The sequence below is a fragment of the Elephantulus edwardii genome, unplaced genomic scaffold (genome assembly GCF_000299155.1).
Source record: "Elephantulus edwardii isolate Elephantulus edwardi_28Jun2011 unplaced genomic scaffold, EleEdw1.0 scaffold00028, whole genome shotgun sequence".
In the NCBI taxonomy this organism is placed as follows: Eukaryota; Metazoa; Chordata; class Mammalia; order Macroscelidea; family Macroscelididae; genus Elephantulus; species Elephantulus edwardii.
This window is the reverse complement of record NW_006399778.1, coordinates 17,852,220-17,875,994: the sequence shown is the minus strand read 5'-3', so window position 1 is coordinate 17,875,994 and position 23,775 is coordinate 17,852,220. Positions and strand designations below refer to the sequence as shown.

Here is a 23,775-nt window from a genome sequence, read left to right as displayed (position 1 = left end):
ATAGTTGCTCTCCATTTTGTGACTTGCTGTAATTATCCTCTATGTTGTGGTATTTGGCAGGTGGTTCGAATCCTCCAGCTGGTTCAAGGTAGAATTATGGGCACTCTCCTTTCATCTGATTTACTGCCTCTGAAAACAAACTGGAGTGTCATCTATGAGTTAGTTCTGACTCACTGCACAAAACAACAACAAAAACATGTTGATGAAGCAGCATTAGGGTGGGGTGGAATGTGTGGATTCAGAGTTAGTCTTACAAGAGAGCCTGACTAAAGTTTTACCCTTACTCAAGTCATACTCATTGTTGAGTCTAACTTTTTTCTCTTATAAGAGATAAAAAGAAAGAAAATTGAACAGAGAGATGGGACCTAATTGCCACCAAGAAAGAAGAGCTCAAAGAGTATCATGTTCTTTGGACCTAGTCTCCCTGTACTGAGAAACCCATAGACTCATGAGATTCCACTTATGATACCTGGCAAGGAGCCATGATCCTAGTTAATACTGAACCTATTTCCCCCTCCTCTCCTTCCCCTAGAACCCTCCCTGACACTCAAACTTTCTTCTTTCCCATGAGCTGATATCCCATTTAAGCCATGTTTATAGCTATACATAAGTATCAAAACTAAAAGAATTATCTAGAGATACCTACCAGGAACTAGCTATTGGTTAAGCTAGTTTTTTAAAATCCAAAACTATAAAGAAAAGAGAAAAATGGCTCAAAAGGCAACTCTGTCAATGTCTAGGAGTTATAAGGAGCTAGCAATTCTAGCTACAAGAAATAAATCTTGTAGTGGCCAATGAATGCTACAGTTTTACCAAGGATAAACTGGCATTTCCAATCCTCAAGGGACCAGTGTGGCAAGGAGAAACTCCTGGACAACAGTCACTAACTTATTGTCATACTCTCACACAGAATATAGGAACAATACTCCAGTACAAGTTCTAAGCCTTCTCATCTGCAAGTAGCTCCCCCCCCCTTTACAACCACTTTAAAAGATGACGATGAAGCATATTCTGTCTATGAGGGGACAGAATTGGATATGGAACAGCTTTGATGATAGCTCATCAACTTCTCCTTCAAAGCACAGGGGAGATAACGGAATGATGCTACTGGTGAATCAGAGAAATTGTGATCCACATGGATTGCTCTGGCTCCTGACTCTGGCCTGAACTGGCTAGTCACAGCCAGAGGTGGAGAGGTGAGCCTCACAGAAGGGTGTTGCACCTGACAGAGGGTCTTGACCACACCATCTGGCCTCTCATCCTGGAGAATCCACAATATTTTCCCATTACCTGCCCCTCTCAGAGCCCGAGCTGGGTATGACAGTACGGCACACAAGAGCCACCTGCTTTTTGAAAGGAGGGGGTCATTTTAGGTATAGGTAGTAGAAGGCAGGTAGGGGTATCATCAAAATTTGAACCTACTGAACAGAATGATAGATTCAACAAAAAGAGATCCCACATAGCCTTAATTTAATAGAGCGAGTTTTTCATTTTATTGCTGTTTGTGACTCAGGACTACTGACTCTAGCTGCTGAGACTGAAATGGGGCAAAACAAATATACTTACATTTGCCGGGATCCTAAGGAGCCACCAAAGACAATCATTTTATCGTCGATCACACAGGAAGAGTGGCCAGCCATGGGAGGCGGCCCATGGGTTGTCACAATGCAGTTCCACCTAATGTAAACAAAACCCAACAACAATAACATAAAACCAAGTAGAAAGCAAGAAGTCTGCATCATCTCTTTTTGGTCTTCCATATTCCAAGTAGAAAACAGTAAATAGGCATCCACTTAAAGTGGCAATCCTACGCCAAGATGAACAATCTCCTCCCGTGCGATTTACTCCGTCTGCTAACCTGCTGGAGGGTCAGCTATTAGTCAGTGCCAACTTGGTGGTACACAGCAACAAGCACCTTCAGTAGAGTTATTAGGAGGACAGTAACTGGAGTAGAGAATTGCACAAGTGGTGAGTGATGCTATTATGGCTTTGGGTCGTTTCAGCCGAGTTTCCTGAAGTGGGATGAGAGTGCACCATGTGCACCTTCTCTCATTTACTAGTCCTGATCAGAGCAGTAGCTGCCAAGAGCCGTGTCCTGAGTTCTACAGGGAACAAGGGATGCAGTCATTTAGAAAAGAAATTTTAAGAACAGTCAGGAGTCAGTCTTGGGGACAGAGCAGGGAGCAAGGAATCATCTGGAGCCAGAGCAATCCTGGGAAACTGGCAGCTAAAGCTGAAGGGCTTCCTGTTCTTCAATTGGCTCATTCATTTTTTCCTTCAGCTCTCTTCAACTTATTCTTTAAGGGTGATACATATATATAATCATATACAAACTTCCCCCTACCCTGGCCCCCAGAAAAGAGATCACAGTTATTTTATTCCAGGTTTAAAAAAATCCTACTATTGTGGCTTACCAGTTTTTAGAGGGTGAGTAAGTGTGTATTTCATCAAAGAATCTCTCTGGTTGGTGTAAGGGATAAGGGCTTGGCCGTGTCCAGCCACCAAACAGCACCAGCAAGTCCTTGTATACGACCAGAGTCGCTCCAGCTTTGGGGGAAGGATAGGACCCTGGAAGAAGTCAATAAACACCATAATTAGGATTCAGAGTCTCACAACAAGCTAGGTGGGCTGCCGAAGGTCCAGTCTTCCTCTGGAAAAGTGACAAATGGGAACTAATATTCAAGTCTGGAGGAAAAGCATTACCAATTTGTTCACAGTTTAGAACAAAGCAAGCCTCTTTCAGGCCTGAGTCCCCTGAAATTGGAGATGAACCTTACACAATGACTCAAAGCACCTAACACAGTGCTCAAGAAATAACTCCCACTGACTATTCCTTTAATAAGCTTGACAGAAGTCACAAGAAAGACAGAGATCCAGCTATGAGAATGTATAAAGGCTAGATACCTAGATGTGATGTTAAAAATAACTGCTGCTACTACAGACACAAAAAAGAGGCAGCATGAAATCGTCCCTTGTCCAATGAGTCAGTGTTAATTAATACAGTGACCTCTAGGATCACACAGTCAAGACAGCCTCAGATCAGGGCAAAGAGAGACACTCTGAAGGCCCAAGATGAAGGAATTCCAAAAGAACTGTAGGTGGGCCATCAATAGTGGCAACCTGGATTTCTACGCTATGCCAACTAAATTCTGAAAAGATAGAAACTTGGCTTATGCTGGGAAACGACAGGAAGATTAAATGTCTCAAAATGTTTCAGAACTTTTGCCTTTGAAATAACAACTGATATTCCCCTCCCTATTTCCCCAGTCCTCACCTCTTAATCTACGTGGACCCTTTAGTTTATTCAAAAGCATGACAATTTGTTTCAATATCCAACTATCAGTAAATAATATAAAAATTTTTGTTTAACTTGCAGAGTCTATTTTTCAAAGGCCATAGTAAGCAGATGAAATCTGAACAACTGCATTCATCTGACAATGCAAGTGGACAGCTTCGTGTCTCATCACCTGAAGCGAGGGAACAGTATGAAAAGCTTTGCTCAGACCATCTTAACACTATCACTTACATAATCAAGAGGTTGAAAGAGTGGAAGAGAGGACTGTCATCCTCATGATCCAACTTAAGGGCAATTTAATGTGATTATTTAAGGCGGCACCAGTCCTCAGAATGTGGAGTGAACATCTAAGAACATGTCACATCCTCTACCATATTCGAGTCCTCTCCTACAACAGGAATTAACCATAGGAAGTGTCTTCTTCAGGAACTGTCTCATGTCAAGTTGCAGTAAGGAGACACTGGTGCATGTAATCCATGAGGTTTTTCTCTCTACTGGTATGTCCTATCCCACAGAATGCATGATTAACAGTTTACCTCCATCTGTTTTCCAGATGGGGTCTTGGGATTTCTGGTTCAAGTTTTCCCTGGGGGAAAGTCTCCTAGTCTAACTAGAAAACTTAACTAATGCAATGATCTAGTTAAAAATGCTATTTTCATCCAAAAAGTATTTGTGAACTTTTCAAGTTTTTGTTAACTTCTAAGAACTTAGAAATACTATGAAACATTTGGAAAGATTCTCTCTCTCTCATTCTCCCCTCTCCCCCTCCGTCCCACACTGTGAACTTGAATACAGACTGTATTTGAGATACTGGGATCCTGATTTTGAGAATCAAGTGGACAAAGGCAAGCAGCAGGTCAAAGATCCCCCAAAACAGCCAGATATTAAAATAAACAAAAATAGGATTTAAGTGTAAATTGGGTGATCAGTATAAAAATTTTAAAATTTTTAAAAAACCCCAAAATTCATGTGCTGTGAATCAATTCCATTTGTAAGATTTAATTCTAATGAGATAACTGGGAAATGATTAAAAAAAAAATAAATCAGGGATGGTCATTGTTGTTGTTAGGTGCCATAAAGCAGAGTACAACTCACAGCCACCGGACAAACAACAGATCTGCTCCAGGCTCATAATCTCTGAGACACTCGAGCCCACTGCTGCAGTCACTGTGTCAATCCACCTGGTTGACAGTCTTCCTTTCCTTTGCTCTCTCTTCACCTTTCCAAGCATATGTCCCTCTCTAAAGAATAGCCCCTCCAAGGAACATGCATGTATGTGAGACAGAGTGTTACCATACTGCCTCCAAGAAACACTGAGATGGTCACTAGAAGTGCTTAAATAAATCAAGGCCTAGCTCCCCCGACCCCCTCAAAAAAAGGATACTGTGTGATCACTAAAAACCGTAATGGTACATCATATCATGGAAAACAGCTTGCATATGCTTAAGAAGTTGGAAAAAGAAACCAATATAAAATTTTTAAAAAGTTGGAAAAAGAAATGTTTTGGTCCAGCAAGCACATGACTATTATGTAACCTAAGGGAAAAAAAAGAAAAGGAAGACACAGAGAGGTATGTAAGAGAAAGCGCCAACAGCAGGCATAGATGCAGAGACAGGCAAGATGAATGGATTCGAGGAGGTAAAAAGGACTACACTCATGACCATACACAGGTTTGGCAGATGGTATTTCTACATTTAACAAAGTATATGTTGTAAATACAACCATCTATATAGCAAAGCCAACAGGGGAAAATGCTTTGTAAGCTTCTTAACCATAACCAAACACCCGGACGGAATGAACTGCTGGTTCTGAGGTCTTGGGACCACTACTGGAAGACATTAAAGTCAATAGGCACAACACTGTCCATAAGACAATGTTCTACATCCTACTTCAAGTAGTGACTGGACTCTTAAAAGCAGCCCTCCACGGTGCTACTACTGGTCTCTCCCTGTCTGAATCAAAGAGGAGGGAAGAAAAAGCAAAGATGTACTCAAACAATTAGTTCAAAAAGACTTCAGGACCACATCAACCTCAACTTGTACAACCATGAGACCAGAAGAACTAGAAGATGCCTCACTACCGCAGTTGACCACTTTAGAAGAGCTTATAATAGTAGAAGATTAAGAATAAGTGGGAGGAAATGTGGGGCAAAACTAAAAAAAAGGAAAAGAAACACCACAACAAGATAAAGGTAAATAACCCAATTAAAAAATGGGCACAGGATATGAACAGACACTTCACCAAAAAAGACATTCAGATGGCGAACAAACACAGGAAGAATGTTCAAAATCCCTAGCTCTAAGAGAGATGCAAATCAAAACAACTATGAGATATCATCTCACCCAGTAAGAATAGCAAAATTTAGCAGAACAGCAAACATCAAATGCTGGTGAGGTTGCAGAGAAACTGGAACCCTTCACTATTGGTGGCAGTGTAAAATGGTGCAACCACTATGGAAGGCTGTATGGTACTTTCTCAAAAAACTGCAAATAGAGATACCATTTGACCCATCAATTCCACAGCTGGGAATTTACCCTAAAGAAACCGTAACTGCCATCCAAGCAGATATATGCACACCCATGTTTATTGCGGCTTTGTTCACAATAGCAAAGAGCTGGAAACAACCCAAGTGCCTATCAACAAGCGAACAGATAGAAAAGCTCTGGTATATTCACACAATGGAATATTATGCAGAATTGAAAAACAAGGAACTCATGAAATATTATGCAAAATGGATGACCCTGGAAGACATTATGCTGAGTGAAATATCTCAGTCACAAAAGGACAAATATTGCATAGAGCCACTGTTTTAAAACGGGACATCAGGGTTGAGGGAAGACAGAAAAGGAGGGGAGGAATGATGTATATTGCATTGAAACAGATGAGGGAAAGAACTGTTTACAAAGGATATATGAATGGGTATTCTTGTCATTACAGAAGTCCAGAGTGAAGGCTGCATAATGGAGTGGACTTGGGGGGGAGGGACTGTATAACAATGAAAGAATTTTTCTTTCTTTTCAAGGAGAAGAGTGAATTGGGGGGAGTGGGGAAGTAGGGAGAAAAGTCCAACAATGAATAACTGGAAACCCTAAGTCTCTGTACACTTTCATTAAAATTAATGAAAAAGAAAAAATATCCAATAATAAAAAAGAAAAGAGAGAAAAACAACCAGCCAACCAACCAGACTTACTGTTTCAATAGAGACTGGTAGAGTCTCCTCTAAGGCTGTGGCTCTCAGTCACCTTTCATACTTGGGACAACACTCATCTCCACAGTCTAGTGTAAGCCAAACAGCAAACAGGCCTATGTGACCAGAGAGGAGCTCATTCCTTAGAATAACCAACCAAATAAGGTCAAAAAAACAGCATCTGCCCAATGATAAAGCCCTCATGACAGGAAGGGATAGGATAGAGGGATTAATGGAAATGAGAAATAAAAGATAAAGTAGGGAAAGTACAATTGCATTTTAAGTATTGTAATTAATGTCATAAAATAAAATGTATATAAAAAAATAACACATATATGAATGGTTAAAATAAAACCCAACAGGCTTTTTAAACATTTCACTATAATTACAAATTTCAAAAATAGATGCAACAAACAGGTGTAGGCTCACCCATGTTCATGGCATTATTCACAACAGCAAAGAGACAGAAACATCCAAAGTGCTTATCAATGTTGTTGTTGTTATAGTCGCCAAGTCGCTTGTGACTCATAATTACCCTATGTATAACAGCTCTGAACCCTGCTCTATCCTGAATCAATTTCATTGTCTCCTACACACCTACCCCCATTACCCTAGGCACTGAGTCAATCCATCTCATACAGGGTCTTCCTTTCTTACGCTGTACCTCTACCTTTCCAAGCATGATGTCCCTTTCTTAAGGAATGGTCCTTCCGGAAACATACCAAGTTACTGTGAGAAGTATGAGATAGAGCTTAAAATTCTTTCTTCAAGGAGTAGCCTGGTTCCACCCTCTCATGACAGACCTGTTTGTTTTCTAGCAGTATATAGTATGTTCAAGATTCTTCTCCAGCACCACAACTCAAGGGCATCAATTCTTTTTCTATCATCTTTAGACACTGTCCAGATCTCTGTTGTATAGCAAGTAATTATGAAGACCATGGCTTGGGTCAGGGGCACCTTAGTCTCTAGACTAACACTGTTGTTCTTTGATGAATGGATAAATACACACAATGAAATACAATGCAATCTTAAAGAATAAGGAAGAATTTTTGAAACATCACATAACATAGATGGATCTTCAGGATATTTTGAGTGAAATCAGACAATTTGTAGAAGAACAAATATTGTATGATTCTACCACTATTATGGGAGCTCTGGTGGCCTAGTGGGTAAGGAATTTTGCTGCCACCCAAAAGCACGTGGAGTAAATCTACTAGCTGCTCAGAAGGAGAAAGATGACGAATCTCTTGTATGATTTACAGCCTCTGAAAACTGGCTGAAGGGTCAGCTATGAGTCAGTTTGAATTCTATTGCAATAAGCAAACAAGTAACTACTATTATAAAAAGCTATGAGAGGGCTCTCCCCTTTCCCCTTCTTGGCGGGTGGAGGAGGCCGAAGCAGTGCTCAGTGCGCGTCCCCTCTTCCTTTCCCTCCCGGCGGTCTCTCCGCAAGACTGTCCCAGCCTGGATATGGCTATGGCTCGTGGGCAGCAGAAGATTCAGTCTCAGCAGAAAAATGCCAAAAAGCAAGCTGGACAAAAGAAGAAACAAGGCCGTGATCAAAAGGCTGCCGCCAAAGCTGCTTTAATATATACCTGCACTGTCTGTAGGACACAAATGCCAGACCCTAAGACCTTCAAGCAGCACTTTGAGAGCTAACATCCTAAGACTCCACTTCCTCCAGAATTGGTTGGTGTTCAAGCATAAGGTTGTTTACAGGTGAATCCATGACACCTTTGACTCTTCTACTGTCTCATACCTTAGGTAACAAACCTGCAGCTGCTTTTCTAACAAACTGCTGATCAGTAAAAATAAAGGGGCTACAGAAACTCTCATTTTTATGCTGTTCCCTTTTGGGCTTCATTGCAAAGACAATTCTGTGTAAATGTACAGTTGACTCTGATTTGGAAATCTGAAAATCAATCCATCCTTGTTATAAAAGTTTTTTTACAATTGTAATTATATTGATGTTCATACTGTATAAAATAACTCATTTAAAAAAGTAGTACTTTGATTTTACAAAAAAAAATAGCTATCAGAAAGTTTAGGGAGCACTGGTGGTGTAATCCTGAGAGGTGTGCTGTGAACTCAAACTGGTTGGAATACACCAGCAGCTCTGAGAAAGCTGCGTAGTCTGTCTAATCCTCTGCAATTTACAGACTTGGAAACCCAGAGAACGGTCAGTGCTGAGTCAGAACTCTCAGCTAATGAGAAAGAGAGAGAGCACAAGCAAACATCACTGCATGCAAAATCCTGCCCTTTTAATAATACAGCATTTATCTAGAAGGGTTCATATAATCAGACAGGCAAGATAAACAGAATGAGCTGGTGAAAGGGACTATATTCATGACCGTACACAGGTTTGCTGAATGACAGTTTTATATGCATATTTGTACTTATGTGGCAGAGCCAAGAGGTGGCAAGATTATAGAAACTTCTTAATCATAAACAAACACACTAAGGGAATGAGTCCTGGTCTGAGGGCCTCAGGATAATACTTTTAGGGGACAGAAGGGCCAACTGGCACAACACAGTATACGAAGACAAAGATTTATATCCTACTTTGTTGAGCAGCAACTAGGGTCTTAAAATCTTGCAAAAAGTCATCTAAGGCACAACTACTACTTTCTTCCTGTTCAGAGCAAAAAGGAGCAAAAGACACAGACAAGGAATCATGGAAATGATTTGTTCAAATGATTAATGAACCACATGAGCTCTAACCCCTAAGCTCTGGTGGCTTAGTGAGAAGTAGTTGCAGTGCCAACCCAAAGGCATGTGGTTCAAATTCACTAACCTCTCCGCAGGAGGGAGATGGGCAACTTTCTCCTGTCCAATTAACTGCCTCTGAAAGCCTGTATCAGCTATGAGTCAGTTCCACCCAGACAGTATATAACAACTCCAAAACCAGAAAAACTGAGTGTTGCCTGGCTACCACTTCTGACCACTTACAAAGGGATCATAGTAGAGCATTCTAGATAGAGTGAGAGAAGTGTTTAACAAAATTCAAAATGACCAAAAAATGACCAGGTTTGATAGTGTAATAGAAATGAGTAGAGCCTCCAAGACTACAGCCCTCAGTAAATCTCTGAGCCAAGAACCAAATTCACCATTATGATTCAACTAAATAAAAGACATGCTTATATAGGATGAAGAGTTACACCAGAAGGTATTCACTCCCTAAAACAATCAATCATACTAGAGCAAAAGGGCAGTACTTGCCCTTGGAGACAGCTCAGAATGCAGGGCGGGGAAGGGTAGGTGGAAGAAGGAAAGTGAGAATCACCAGGAAAAAGTGGGAAGAGTGCTGTTACAATGTGAGGACTATAATTAATGCCGTAAGTGGAAATGTGTATGGATGATTGAAGGGAAATCAATTGCTCTATCAACTTTTACTGAAAGCACAGGGGCCTGGGAAAGTATTATACTTAACTATCTTGAGACTTGAAAGGGTGTCCATTATTCTATTAATAATTGCTATCAGTCGATGGGCATAATGCTAAGTAAGGCACTGTTTACACATACATGAGTTCATTTACACCTGCCAAAAACCTTACAAGGCAGGTATCATTAAAACCTCCATGCTATGAATGAGAAAAATGAGGCACAGAGTGATTAAGTTTATTTTTTTTTAAAGTTTTAATTTTATTTAATGACTTATTTATTCTTGAGCCATAAGTTTTTGTTTCTTCAGTTTCTTCTGGGAGATCTTTTTCTTCTGGGCAACCTCCTCTTCTGGTTTAGGAACAATCTGTTCCTTTTCAGTAAGGATCATCTCAATATGGCAGGGGGAGCTCATATAGGGATTAATCCGACCATGAGCTCTGTATGTGTGGCAGCGCATCTTGGGAGCTTTGTTCACCTGGATATGCTCAATGACCAGAGAATCAACATCTAAACCCTTAAGTTCAGCATTACTTTTGGCGTTTTTAAGCATATGCAGCAAAAACTCGGCACTCTTTTTGGGCCACCGACCCTGTGTCCAACCCCACTGTTTGGCCTGGGCACATCTACCAACTCCACCGTTGTATCGTCGGAAGGGCACACACTGCTTGTGCAAAGTGACATATTTCAGATACTTGGTGGCTTTCCGGATATGCATACCCTTGATGGCCTGGGTAGTTTCTCGGGTGTTCTTAAAATGGACCCGGAGATTTGAGCCTCTGGATTTGCATGATTTTGTGGGGTTTTCCGGATCAAGCGAGTAGTGAACCATGTTGGCAGATTACCTGAAGCCGCTCACAGGAAAAGCTAAGTTTATTTTTTTTCAAGACCACCTGTCCAACTAGTGGCAAAGAAGTAGTCTGGGTCCAGGCAAATCGAGCCTGCTTTAATCTAAGGAGTCCTGGTAGTCTAAGTATGTAATGTATCAGGCTGCTAATTGAAAGGCTGGTGTTTTGAATTCACTAGCTGCTCCATGAGAAAAAGATGAGAAAGTCTCCAGGAAAAATATATCACCCTGGAAACCCCATGGAGCGTCTCTATGTGAGTTAGAGCAGACTCGATGACAACGAGTAAAAGTAATTGACTTTTCCTCTGTATGTTTACATATGAAGACACTATGGAAAACTGATCTCTCTGAATGGTAAGATTAGAAATTATTTTTATTTCTTTATAAAAAATTTTATATACTGGCTAAACTTTGCAAAAGATAATACTTCACATAGTGATCAGGGAAAAACAAAGCTATTTGAGTTTTTTGAAAGAAAAATGTGAATCCAACATAACTGCTTTTTCTTACTCCTCCCTAAATTTATTCCATTTGATTAAAGCCTACATGAGAAGCTCTATGCAGTATAGATCCTCAATTCATTATTAGAAATTTCAAAGTCCTCAGAACTCTGAAAAGAAAATATTTTCCAACTCCATTTAGTGAGAAATGCAACCTGAAATGATATGAGTCTTTAGTCTTTATAGTCTTCTCACTGATTATGCACCAGAGGAAGCTCTGGTGGCAAAGTCCATTGGCAGTTGCTCGGCTAACCTAACCTAAATAAAGGTGGTGCCTCGCGGGAAGTTCAAAGGCATAAGAGTTCCGAGAGAGAAAGAAGGCAATCTCCTGTTTAAGCTAAGACTGAAAACCCACAGGAGGACGGGCTATGAGCTGGTTCCAACTCAACGGCAATGAATCTGGACTTCACTGATTCTTCTTCTGATCCAATATTACAAATACTTGTGTTTATGTAAAATATTAGTAAGTTTGATTATAAGATGCTATTCATACCCTAGGAGCTCTAGTGGCTTAGTGATATGGAGTTGCATGGCCAACCCAAAGGTACATGGTTTGAATCTACCTACTGCTCTGAGGAAGAAAGATGGGCAATCCAATCTTGTGCAATTTACTGCCTCTGAAGACTTGCCAGAGGGTCAGAATCAACTCAACGTTACGTAACACCACCACCTCCTACTCTACCAGATGCAGAATAAAAGAAGATGCACTGTATTTGCACCCTAAAGCCTCAAAAAGTCTAGTTCCAAATCACAATTAGTACCAAGGATGTAAGACAAGGAACTACTACTGTTAAGGGGATAGACTATATCAGATCCTTTCTATAAGATCCTAATCTTGCCACTTTCAATAAGTGAAACTGACCACTTGCCAAATATTTTTTTGCCCAAGTCTCCTTATCTATAAAATGAAAGAGCATCTAATTTCTAGGATGGTGGTGAAGACTGGCTAACTTTAAACATGTAATGAAATTAAAATATTTCCCATTATTGTTATGATAAAGCAATACAGAAGTTACCACGAATTAGCCATACACATGAGTATACATCCCAATGCTGTCTAGTCAATTCCAACTCACAGTGATCTTTAATAGGTAGAACTTTGTAGGTAGATCTTTAATAGTAGAAAACTATTCCTAGGATTTTCAAGGCTGTAAATCTATACAAGAGTCAACTGTTTTCATTTTTGTATCAAGGAGGAGCTGGTGGGTTTAAAAAAATTACCTTCAGTTAGCCATTTAGCACACAGTGCCACAAGAGGGCGCATGCTACATACATAGAGTGACGTTTATAAAGACTTGAACTTGTGGATAGCCAGAATGTTCCTTAAAAGCAAAATAGCTTTCGGCTTTTGGCTTGGAGGAGGCCTCGGTGCAACTTTCTTCGGTCGTCCCGCATCCGGGTTCATCCGACACCAGCCGCCTCCGCCATGCCGCCCAAGTTCGATCCCAACAAGATTAAAGTCGTGTACCTGAGGTGTACCGGTGGGGAAGTCGGTGCCACTTCCGCTCTGGCCCCCAAGATCGGCCCCCTGGGTCTGTCTCCAAAAAAGGTTGGTGATGACATTGCCAAGGCCACCGGTGACTGGCAGGGACTAAGGATTACAGTGAAACTGACGATTCAGAACAGACAGGCCCAGATTGAAGTGGTGCCTTCTGCCTTTGCCCTGATCATCAAAACCCTAAAGGAACCACCCTGGGACAGAAAGAAGCAGAAAAATAATAAGCACAGTGGAAATATCACTTTTGATGAGATTGTTGGCATTGCCGGGCAGATGCGACACTGGTCTTTAGCCAGAGAACTCTCTAGAACTATTAAAGAGATCCTGGGAACTGCCCAATCTGTGGGCTGCAATGTTGATGGCCGTCACCCTCATGACATCATAGAAGACATCAACAGTGGTGCTGTGGAATGCCCAGCTAGCTAAGGAACTACAGATGAAAATATCTCAATAAAGGATTATTTGTTAACCAAAAAAAAAAAAAGCAAAATAGTGAGATTTTGCTTCACATGCTTTGGGCATTTTATCAGACCATACTAAAACTTAAATTAACTGTGTTTCCCCTACTTGAATGTGTAAAAGTGACAAAAAAATTGGCCAGGCCAGAAAGCATGAAAGAGGGAAAGGATTTAACAAAAACCCTGAATATAATTAGTTCAGCTAGGAGATACCAATGATAGTTGTATCATTGCTACAAAGAGCAGTTCACTGCCAACAGAATCTGAACCCTGTCCTATCCTGGGCCATCGTCATCATCTCTGACACACTTGAGCCCACTGTTAATAATCACTGTGTCAATCCACCTTGTTGGGGGTCTTCCTCTCTTTGACTGACTCCCTACCCTTCCAAGCATGATGTTCCTTTCCAAGGAAGAGCTTCTCCTGGCAACTTGTCCAATATATGAGAGATGAAGCTTCACCATCTTTGCCTCCAAGAAGCACTCTGGCTGCACTTTTTCCAAAACATACCTGATTTTCTTTTGGCAGTTCAAGGGCAATTCTCTCATCTTAATTTATTGTCCAGCTTTCAGATGCACAGCAAATGAATGAGAAGACAATGGCCTGAATGGGATGCATCTTAGTCTTCAAACAATCATTGCTCTACAGTATTTTATAGACGTACCTGACAGCAGACTTGTCCAGAGCATACACAGTGACTGACTGACAGGAAGTTTTAGACAATGACTACTTTGTCAACAGTAGATTTGCCATAGCTAAAAGGTGCACCATCATGCAGGGATGAAACAAATACTCCATCCCATCAAGAAAGCCTACCAATGAAGGTTTTATCTTACTAGATTTCCGGGTCTGCTTCCAAGTAAAGAGGCCACTGGGCTTCTGAACACAGTCTATGTATCGTTGTATCACAGCGGTGGAGGAGAAAGGATGCCAATTGCATGAGGCTGTCAACAAGCACCAAACATACCAAAAGTGCTGATCTTGAACTTGGGTACAAGAGTCTATTCTTCCAGAGCCAATGGCTATCCTCTTAGGTTCCATTCCCCACACATACCAACGGTCTCCTAACGATACAGCAGATATGATCAATGGAGCAAATTTCTAAACGAGGCATAAGCCAAAAGGCAGCTGTGGGAAACAGAACAATCAGATAAGCACCCTCAGCAACAGAACTAACATTCCCTGAAACTGCTAATTGGTTCAGATGTTTCCCAAGGTTTCTATGAAGTCAGAAGAAAATTTCACATGTGAAAGACAGTGGGAAGAGCTAAAGGCATTCTTGTTTACATTTGTAAAGAAGCTGGCAAAACAGTGAAGCTATTCCCAATTCTGGCTTCTGTGTCACTTTCTCACGACTGCAGTTTCTTACACACACAACACAGGACCAGAGGAGCAACTGAACTGTTTGAGAATAAAAGAAGCACTGAAAACAAAGAATGCTTACATTTTATGCATGACTTTTAAAAAGTCCGTTTACATTTCATACTATCATTTATTAATATTATTTCTTTAAGCAGTAGTAGCTAACACACAGTGTTCATAAAATGGCAAGTATTGTTCTACATGTCTCCTGAAAATTGGGGGAGAAAAGGCAAATTTTATTCTCTAAATTGAAAAGTCCAATCTTAAGTATCACTGCAAGTAAAGAGTTAAAATCGTTCTTTGGACATTTGGATTTAGGTATGAACATGGCCTAACTTTTGTTCTCTCATGTGTTTAAATTAAAAAAAAAGAAAGGGTGTTTCAAGGATTCCAGAAGCAGTATGGGACTCACAGAGCTTTAGTACCAACTGCCTGATCTATAGCCAAATGCCAGATAAGAGGCAAGCACACAATCCCACTACTTTCTATCACTTGCAGTCCCCAAAACAGAATTGCTACTCATATTTTCTAGGCAGTATACTGTGTGTATTTAACTTAAAACAACCAAAGTATTCTAATTTTAAATAAACAGCATGGATAAGAGAAAGTGAGAGCTTGCCTCTGGGAAAGGATATTTTCAGTTTGTTACAACCTGCGTTATGTAGATGAGACACCTTGCTTGCTGAAAAGAGGAAGACTTTAAATACTTGCTGCAAAAGATAAAGGACTACAGCCTTCTGCATGGATTACACTTCAACATAAAAAAACCAAAAATCCTTGTTGGGAAATAGGAACTCTTATACATTGTTGGTGGGACTGTAAAATGGTATAACCACTCTTAAAGGCAGTCTGACATTTCCTCAAAATGTTGGACAAAGAAATTCCATATGACCCAGTTATTCTACTGCTTGGAACATAACCTGAGAAAATGACAACTGAGGCACAAACAGAGACTTGTACACTAAATGTTCATGGCAGCTTTAGTCACCATAGCAAAAGCATGGAAACAGCCCAAATGCCCAACCAAAAAACAAATGGATTAAGAAATTATGGTACATTCACTCAATGGAATACTATGCAACACATAGGAGCAATGATTTTGTAAATTATTATTTAACATGGGAGGGACTTGGGGGCATTATGCTGAGTGAACTAACTCAGTCTTATAAAGACAAATACTGTACAGGACCGTTACTGTAGAGCGTGTATGCGGATCCAAGGAGGGGAGGGAGCACTTAAACATGGGTTGCACAATTTGATGGGTGGAAGGAGGAATTGGTAAAGTAAAGGGGAAAGGTCCAGTGTGAAAAGCAATGTATATGAACTTTATGAACTCTGTATGTAAACCAATATAAAATTATTACCTAGCTTGAGAGGGACTAAAGAGCATTATGCTGAGCAGATCAACTCAGTCCTACAAGGACAAATACGGTAAAAGAAATAAAACCAAACAAAAATCCTAACCACAGAGTCAACAGGTAAAATCATGAGGGAGAGAAAAGACTGACATTTTTGACAATTTCATCTACCAGAAGTCAGAAAAATAAAATACTGGGAAAGACTTTGGTCACGGACTTCTCAAAGTGCTGAAGAGTGAGAATGTCATTTTAAAGACTAAGGAGGGCCAGATCCAAGCCATGAAAATAAAGATGACAGAAGAAGAATGCCTTTGAGTTGTGATGCTGGAAAAGTGCACTAAATATCTTATGGACTGTCAAAAGAAGAAACAAGTATGTCTTGGAGAGAGTGCAGCCAGGATGTTCCTTAAAAGGAAGAGTAGTGAAACTTCACATACTTTGGGCATGCCACTAGGAGAGACCAGTCCTTAAAGAAAGGCATCATGCTTGGAACAACAGATCTGAACCCTGTCTTGCCTTGTGTCATCGTCACAATATCTGCACAACTCAAGCCCACTACTACAGTCACTGTGTGTGAATCCACCTAGTTGAGGGTCTTCCTCTCCTTCACTGTCCCTCTACCTTTAAAAGCATAATGTCCTTCTCCAAGGAAAAACTTCTCCTGGCAACGTGCCCAAAGTATGTTAGACAAAGCATCATCATTCTTCTAAGAAGCTCTCCGGCTTCACCTTCTCCAAGACTTATCTGTTCTTTTGTCAGTCCATGGGATCTTCTGCACTCATCTCCAAACTACGGTTCAAAAGCATCAATTCTTCTGCCTTTTCCAGCTTTCAGAAGCATAGCAAGTGACTGGAAAGATTATGGCCAGAATCAGGAACACCTCAGTTCTTTTAAACTGATATCACTGTTCCTCAATAATTTGAACAGGTCCCTGACTTTCCCATTGTGATACATCTCCTGATCTCTTGACCGGTGGTACCAAGTGTACTGATTGTGGATCCAAGTAAGATGAAGTCATTTACAGTCTCACTTTCTCCCTCTATCTATTGGTTTAAAGAGAATATGAACATTGTTGTTATGCGTCTTTGAGTCAACCACAACTCCCAGTGACCCCATGAACAAACAGATCAAACACCTCGTCCTATTCTGCACCATCCTCACTATCTCTGCCATGGTCAATCTCCCAATTTGAGGATCTTCTTCTCTTTCACTGACCCTCTGCTTTTCCCAGTATGCTGTCTTTTTCATGGATTGGCACTGCTTGACAACATGCCCAGAGTATGCGAGATGCAGTTTCACCATTCTTGTCTCTCCAGGGCATTTTGGTTGTCCTTCCTCTAGGATTTGTCAGTTCTTTGGGCAGTGCATGTGTGGTGTCACTGTTCACAAGGCCTCTCCTAAGCCATTGCCTCTGACTCCCCATGTTGCTGGGCTATAAGAGGATATGTAGTTTCCCAATGAGGGGTCAGTTTCGTCTTCCCACCAGGCTTAAATGAACAGAATCAATTGCAGAAATTGAAAATCTCACTACAAGCAAGGAAGAAGCAGCAAATGAGGCAGTAAATGTCCTTTGGGATTAGAGATCTCTGCCCAGTCAAACCAGGACCTACATGAGAGCAGCAGCAGCAGCAGCAGCAGCAGCAGCGAATCAGAGACCAACAGGAGACAGAGCTGGCCTGGGACTGCCACCCCATGGAGTCAAAACAAAGGGCCTTTATGCAAATTTATGAAGGACTGTCACGGAGGTATCATAATTGGCAGGACAAAGAGAGCTTTGTAACAGTGGCCTAAAGATATGAGGCTGAAGGGCCTGTGAGCACATTTGAGAAGCTGTTTTTGCCAAAGAATTGTATCCTGTGGCCAACCTGAATTGTCATCTATTAACGTCCCTAATAAATCTCATAATTGTGAGGAGAGTTCTACAAGACTTGTATAACTTTTGCAACAGATTTCATACCTGGTAGTTAGAGTGGTTAAGAGCTATGGGTTGGTGTTAAATATAGTAGAACTAGTTATGGTAGCATGGGGGCTATGTCTGACCTCATAGGATTCAGCTTTGTACTGTGAATGCTGCTGATGCGGACAGTTCCCTCTGTAGAATTAATAGAGGCCAGAAGTGCCATCCCTGGTCTCTTTACAATATAGTCTATTATAAAGGAGGTTTATTGTTGATTGCTATTGAGTTAAGAACGGCTCATAGTGACCCTATAAACAAAAGGCCTGAAAGCCTTTCTATAACCATTGTCCTTTCTCAAAGTTCATAGAGTTTACAGAGGCATGCTGTTTAGGAAGTGGATGCCACTCCTGCTTCCATAAAGAAGGAAGAAAAAATAAATCAAAATAGATGTCAGAAGAGATTATGAGAATTACATTAGAATGTCGAGAAGCTAAAACAAACGTAAGAGATGAACAGAAGATTTCCAAGGGCTGGTCAAGGAGATAATGCAAAATATTTTAATGAAACGTGCAAAGAGCTGGAATCAGAGAATCAACAGGGAAGAGCTTGCTTGGGATTTCTTAAGCCGAAAGAGTTTGAAAAACAAATTCAAGCCTCCAGTTAGAATACTGAAAGATGCTACAGGCACAATCTTGAAAGATCTAGGAATGATCAAAGGATGAAGGAAGGAATACACAAGAATCACTGTACCAAAAAGGATTAGTTGACATTGAAAAATTTCAGAAAATACCCTATGAATAAGAGCCAATGGTAATGAAAGATATAATCAAGCTGCACTGAACTGGCAAAAAAAAAAAAAAAAAAAAAAAAAAAGGCCCCAGAAATAAATGGAATACCAAGTGACATGTTTCAACTAACAGATGCAGCCTGGGATATGCTCACCAATTTATGCCAGGAAATTTGGAGGATTACTACCTGGCTGACCCACTGAAATAAATCCGTATTTGTTCCCATTCTCAAGAAAGGTGATTCGGGGAGCTCTGGTGGCCTAGTGGCAAGAAGCTGTGCTGCAATCCCAGAGGTGCATGGTTTGAATCCACCAGATGCTCTGCTGGAGAAGAAGGGATAATCTCCTCCTATACCAGGCGGACCCAATTTGTCAGTACACACACACACACACACACACACACACACACACACACACACACTTAAAAAAAGAAAAGGTGATTCAACAGAATATGGAAATTACCAAATAATTATAATTTTTTCCGTTTTTAATTTTTTTGTTATTAATTTTAATGAAAATTTACAGACTTTGGATTTCCCTTCATTCACTGTTGCACTTTTCTCCAAACCCCCCCATCCCACCCCGTTATCATTAGTATCACATACAAATAAAATGTTGCTGAAGATCATCCAGAGAATTGCCAGACGTTCAAGGTGGGTTTAGAACAGGCTGTAGCACCAGGGAAATCATTGTTGAGGTGAGATGGATCCTGGCTGAAAGCAGAGAGTACCAGAAGAATGTCTATTTGTGTTTTATTGACTATGAGAAGGTATTTGACTGTGTGGATCATAACAAAATTATGGCTAACATTGAGAAGAATGTGAATCCTAAAACACTTAATTGTTCTCATGAGAGCAATCTATACCTAGATCAAGAAGCTACTGTCTGAATGGAGCAAGAGACAATGCTTGGTTTAAAATCAGGAAAGGTGTGCATCAGGACTGTATCCTCTCTGTATCTTTTAAATTTGTATGCTGAGCAAATAATTCAAGAAATTGGAATCTATGATGAATATGACATCAGGAATGGAAAGAGACTCCCTCAACAGCCTATGTTATGCACAGGACACAACCTTGCTTGCTGCAAGTGAGTATGAAATGCTGCAGAAGATCAAGGACTAGAACCATCAATATGGATTACAGCTCAACATCAAGAAAGGAGAGGTCCTCACCACTGGAACATCAATCATCAATATGAAGGAGAAAAAAATTGAAGCTCTCAATTATTTCATCTTGCTTGAATAAACAATCAACACCCTTAATATTGCTATTGTTTTTGTTATGTGCCATCAAGTCGCTTGTGACTCACAGCGACCCTATGTACAAGAGCCCTAAACGCCGTTCTATCCTGTGCCAACCTCGCCGTCTCAAACACACTCATTCCCACCACTCCACTCACAGAATTGATCCATCTCATCGAGGGTCTTCCTCTCCTGTGCTGTCCCTCCACTCTCCCAAACATGATGTCCCTCTCCAATGATCACCTTGCAACATTCCCAAATTATGTCAGATGAAGGTGATGAATCCTTGACTCCAAGGAGCATTCTGGCTTCACCCTTTCCAGAACAAACCTGTTTGTTCTCCTAGCAGTCCATGGTATATTCAACACTCTTCTAAAGCACCAGAGCTCAAAAGCATCAATTCTCTTTCTTTCATCCCTAGTCACTGTCCACCTCTCCAATGCATAGCACGTAACTGCGAAGACTATAGCCTGGATCAGGCACACCTTAGTCTCCAGCCTGACGTCATTGCTCTTCAGTACTCTTGAGAGGTCCCTCACAGCTGACTTTGCCAATTCGTCTCCTGATTTCCTGGCTGCTGTTACCAAGAGTGATGACTGTAGAACCAAGTAAACGAAAACTGTTAACTATCTCAATCTCTTCACCATCCATATTGATGCTGCCAATTGGCCCAGTGGTGAGAATCTTTGTCTTCTTGATGTTGAGCTTCAATCCCTATTGAAGGCTGCAGCCCTTGACCTGCAGCAAGCCCTTCAGGTCCTCCTCAGTTTCAGCAAGCAGGGTTGTGTCATCACATAACGCAGGTTGTTTATGATTCTTCCACCAATTCTGATGACCTTAATACTAGAAGTCAGGAAATCAGGAGATGTATTGCATTGAGCAAGTCCACTGTCAGGGACCTCTCCAAAATGAAGAACAATGATGTCAGTCTGAAGACTAAGGTGTACTCGATTTAGGCCATGGTATTTTCAATCACCTGCTATGCATCAGGGAGCTGGACAATGAATAAGGATGACAGAAGAACTGATACCTTTGTCTTATGGTGCTGGAGAAGAGTACAGAATATCTCATGGACTGCCAAAATAACAAACAGGTATGATTTGGGAAAAAATGCAGCCAGAGTGCTCACTGGAGGCAAAGATGGTGAAGTTTCATCTTTCACACGTTGGACATGTAATTAGGCGAGGCTACTCCTTGGAAAGAGATATCATGCAGATGGAGGGTCAGAAAAGGAGAGGACGACCTTCGGCCCACCCCCAACAGACGGAATTGACACGGTGACTTAAAAAATGGGCTCTAATAGAAGGGTAGGGCTAAGGTAGCTGTTCATAGGGTCGCTATGAGTTGTACTTGACAACATTTAGCAACAACATATTCATTGTCTTCACCAACCTAATTCAAGTGTATCAGTTCTTCTACAGTCTTGCTCTTTATTGTCTAACCCTCAATATGCTTATGAAGCAACTGAAAATATGATGACTCGGAACAGGTGCATAAGAATCTTATGGATTTATTTAGTAACTCATTGCTGTTAAGTTGAAATCAACTCATAGCTGTCCCTCTAATAGGTTTCTGAGGCTATAAACGGCTCATCTTTCTCCCTCAGAGCGGTCAGTGGATTCAAACCCCAAGACAAGGGTGGCTTTTGGGTTAGCAGTGTAACTGCTTAATGAATACCTCACCAGGGACCAAGAGACAGCATGTAAAAAACTACATTCTCTTAGAGCAGTTATGCAGCTGGAAGGCATTCAAATTTCTAGGTGCTACCTAAAAGTTCCTGATTGAGTAGGACTAGGGCAAGGCCCAAGAAGCTGCATTTTAAACAAGATTCTAGGTGATGCTTACGGTGTGTGGACTACATTTTCATGATCATATCCCAGAGAATTAAATAAGCTTTGGGTGAGCCTATTAGGCAAGCCTCCAATATATATGTCACTGAAAGGCATGCAGATATCCTCTGGCCTATCTCCAAGTCTTGGGTAATTTTTCTTAGCATTGAATTAATTCAGACTTTTACTGAACATATGAATATAGGTATCCCCTGATTTTTCAGAGTTCACTTTAAGAAATTTTGCTCTACAAAAGATCTATAGTACATGTTTTAAATAACTAAAAACAAAAACCAAAAACCCCAAACCAAAACCAACACCACAAACAAAAAAACCCCACAAAACCCCAAAGGGGATGTCTACAATCATGAGAAAAGGTAAAAAGTGAACCGACGAGCAGGTCAGTGTGTATTTTGCAATGAGCCACTAAGGAGGCAGTCACAGGCCAGCAGTGAGAACAGCATCAACAAGCTTCATCAAGCCATCACAGCACTGAGCTCTGTGAACATTATATGTTAGTATTATTTTAGGTTTTATGTGTTATGTGATTATTTTATGGGTCTTATATATATATATATATATATATAACATCCCTATATGAATTATAGGTAATTGCTTCTTTATGTCAATTTGACTTAAAATGGTTTCATAACAATGCCCTACCTTTGGATGAGGGGTGTGGAATCTAAGGAATTCTTTATTTGAATAGCAGTGTAAGGATAAGAATCAGAGTGAGCTTTTCTTGAATCATGCTTTGATGAAAGGAGTAGTAAAATGTTCAATATACAACCACTTCTCTGGCTTTTGGTTGTTCTCATTTATAGGTAAGTCTACAAAATTGAGAAGAAAAAATATTTTCCAATCATTGTTTATTAAGCAAATCACTTTAAGATTTATCTACAGAGATATACGTAATGTTAAATAGTTCCCCATGATGCCCACCACAGAGAGTCTATGGACTGATAAGGAGCATGAACAACTTAACCACTGTTGTTGTGCCTCTGAGTTGGAACTGACCCACAGCTAACCCTCCAGTGGGTTTTCAGAGGTAGGTTTTAATTGCATGGGAGGGGACTGCCCATCCTTCATAATATATCAATATTCAGCAAAAAAGAGTCTGGAAGAAAAGCACTAGGCAGAGTGTCCACTTAGCGCATCTAAATCTGGAATGCATTGGAGTGTGGTTTGTTCTTAAAAGACAGCATGGTCTAAACTGCTTTGTAACTGGGGCATCAAATAGTTTCCCTAGATACTTTAAAATTATTTATTTTATAGTAATGATGTCAAAAAACATCAGTACAGATTAAGGTTTCTGGTCCCACACCAACTCATGTTAATCTTCACACCTGCTCACTGTCTCAGAGTAGGTACAACGGAAGGCATTTGTGTGCCCCTCCAGAGCCAGTATACAAAGTCCTTCTCAGGCAAAACTTACCTTGAGGGCAAAAGAGGACCAGACAGACCAGCTCGACCACCAACCTGATCTCCTACTTTCTTTTGTGTGGGTTCTTTTTTGAGTAGGCCTGTGTATGAGGAGTGAAAGGGATGAATTTCACTGAGAGAACCAAAGCTGGACCTTGGGAAAGAGACCAAGTCTTGGCTTGGTGCAGCTGACATCCGCAGTATTGTGTGAAGCGCCTGACCTGGATAGCAAGAGTTCAGCATTCAGGAGGGGGAATAATCTGGAGAGGCAGTTCCCAGAATAACATGTTAGTATCTGAATTAGAAAATCCAGAGGGCATAAGAGGGCTGTCACTCATAATTCAGGAGGTAACAGACCTTTTCAAGAAAAACTCATACAATCAGAAGACTTTATAGGCAATATATACTTTGATGAAATTTATAATGAGAAAAAGAAAATGATGTTTCAAGATTCTAAGGTTTGTAGAAAGGGGGCCAAAACGAAATTGAGCAAAATATTTCAAAATCTATAAGAATATGATTGAATTTTGTAAAATCAATGACTTATTCATTGCAAATACATTTTATAGGAGACACAAAAGCAGGTTATACACATGGACTTCACCTGATGGTATGCATAGGAATCAGATCGACTACATCTGTGGAAGGAACCCCTGGAGAAGCTCAATATCAGCTGTGAAAACTAGGCCGGGGGCTGATTGTGGAACAGACCAC

At 40.7% G+C, this 23,775-nt stretch overlaps 1 protein-coding gene and 1 pseudogene across 1 annotated transcript in view; one reads left to right on the top strand and one right to left on the bottom strand.

The window, feature by feature from the left end:
• FBXO42 (F-box protein 42) overlaps positions 1–23,775 on the bottom strand; it is a 185,657-nt gene that overhangs the window by 4,058 nt on the left and 157,824 nt on the right. Inside the window, exons 5-6 of the mRNA XM_006883613.1 lie at positions 2,415–2,568; positions 1,567–1,677 (exon numbers count right to left, since the gene is read on the bottom strand). Of these exons, the coding sequence (XP_006883675.1) occupies positions 1,567–1,677; positions 2,415–2,568 (265 nt within the window). The remainder of the gene's footprint in view (positions 1–1,566; positions 1,678–2,414; positions 2,569–23,775) is intronic.
• On the top strand, positions 7,959–8,189 carry LOC102868875 (annotated as a pseudogene).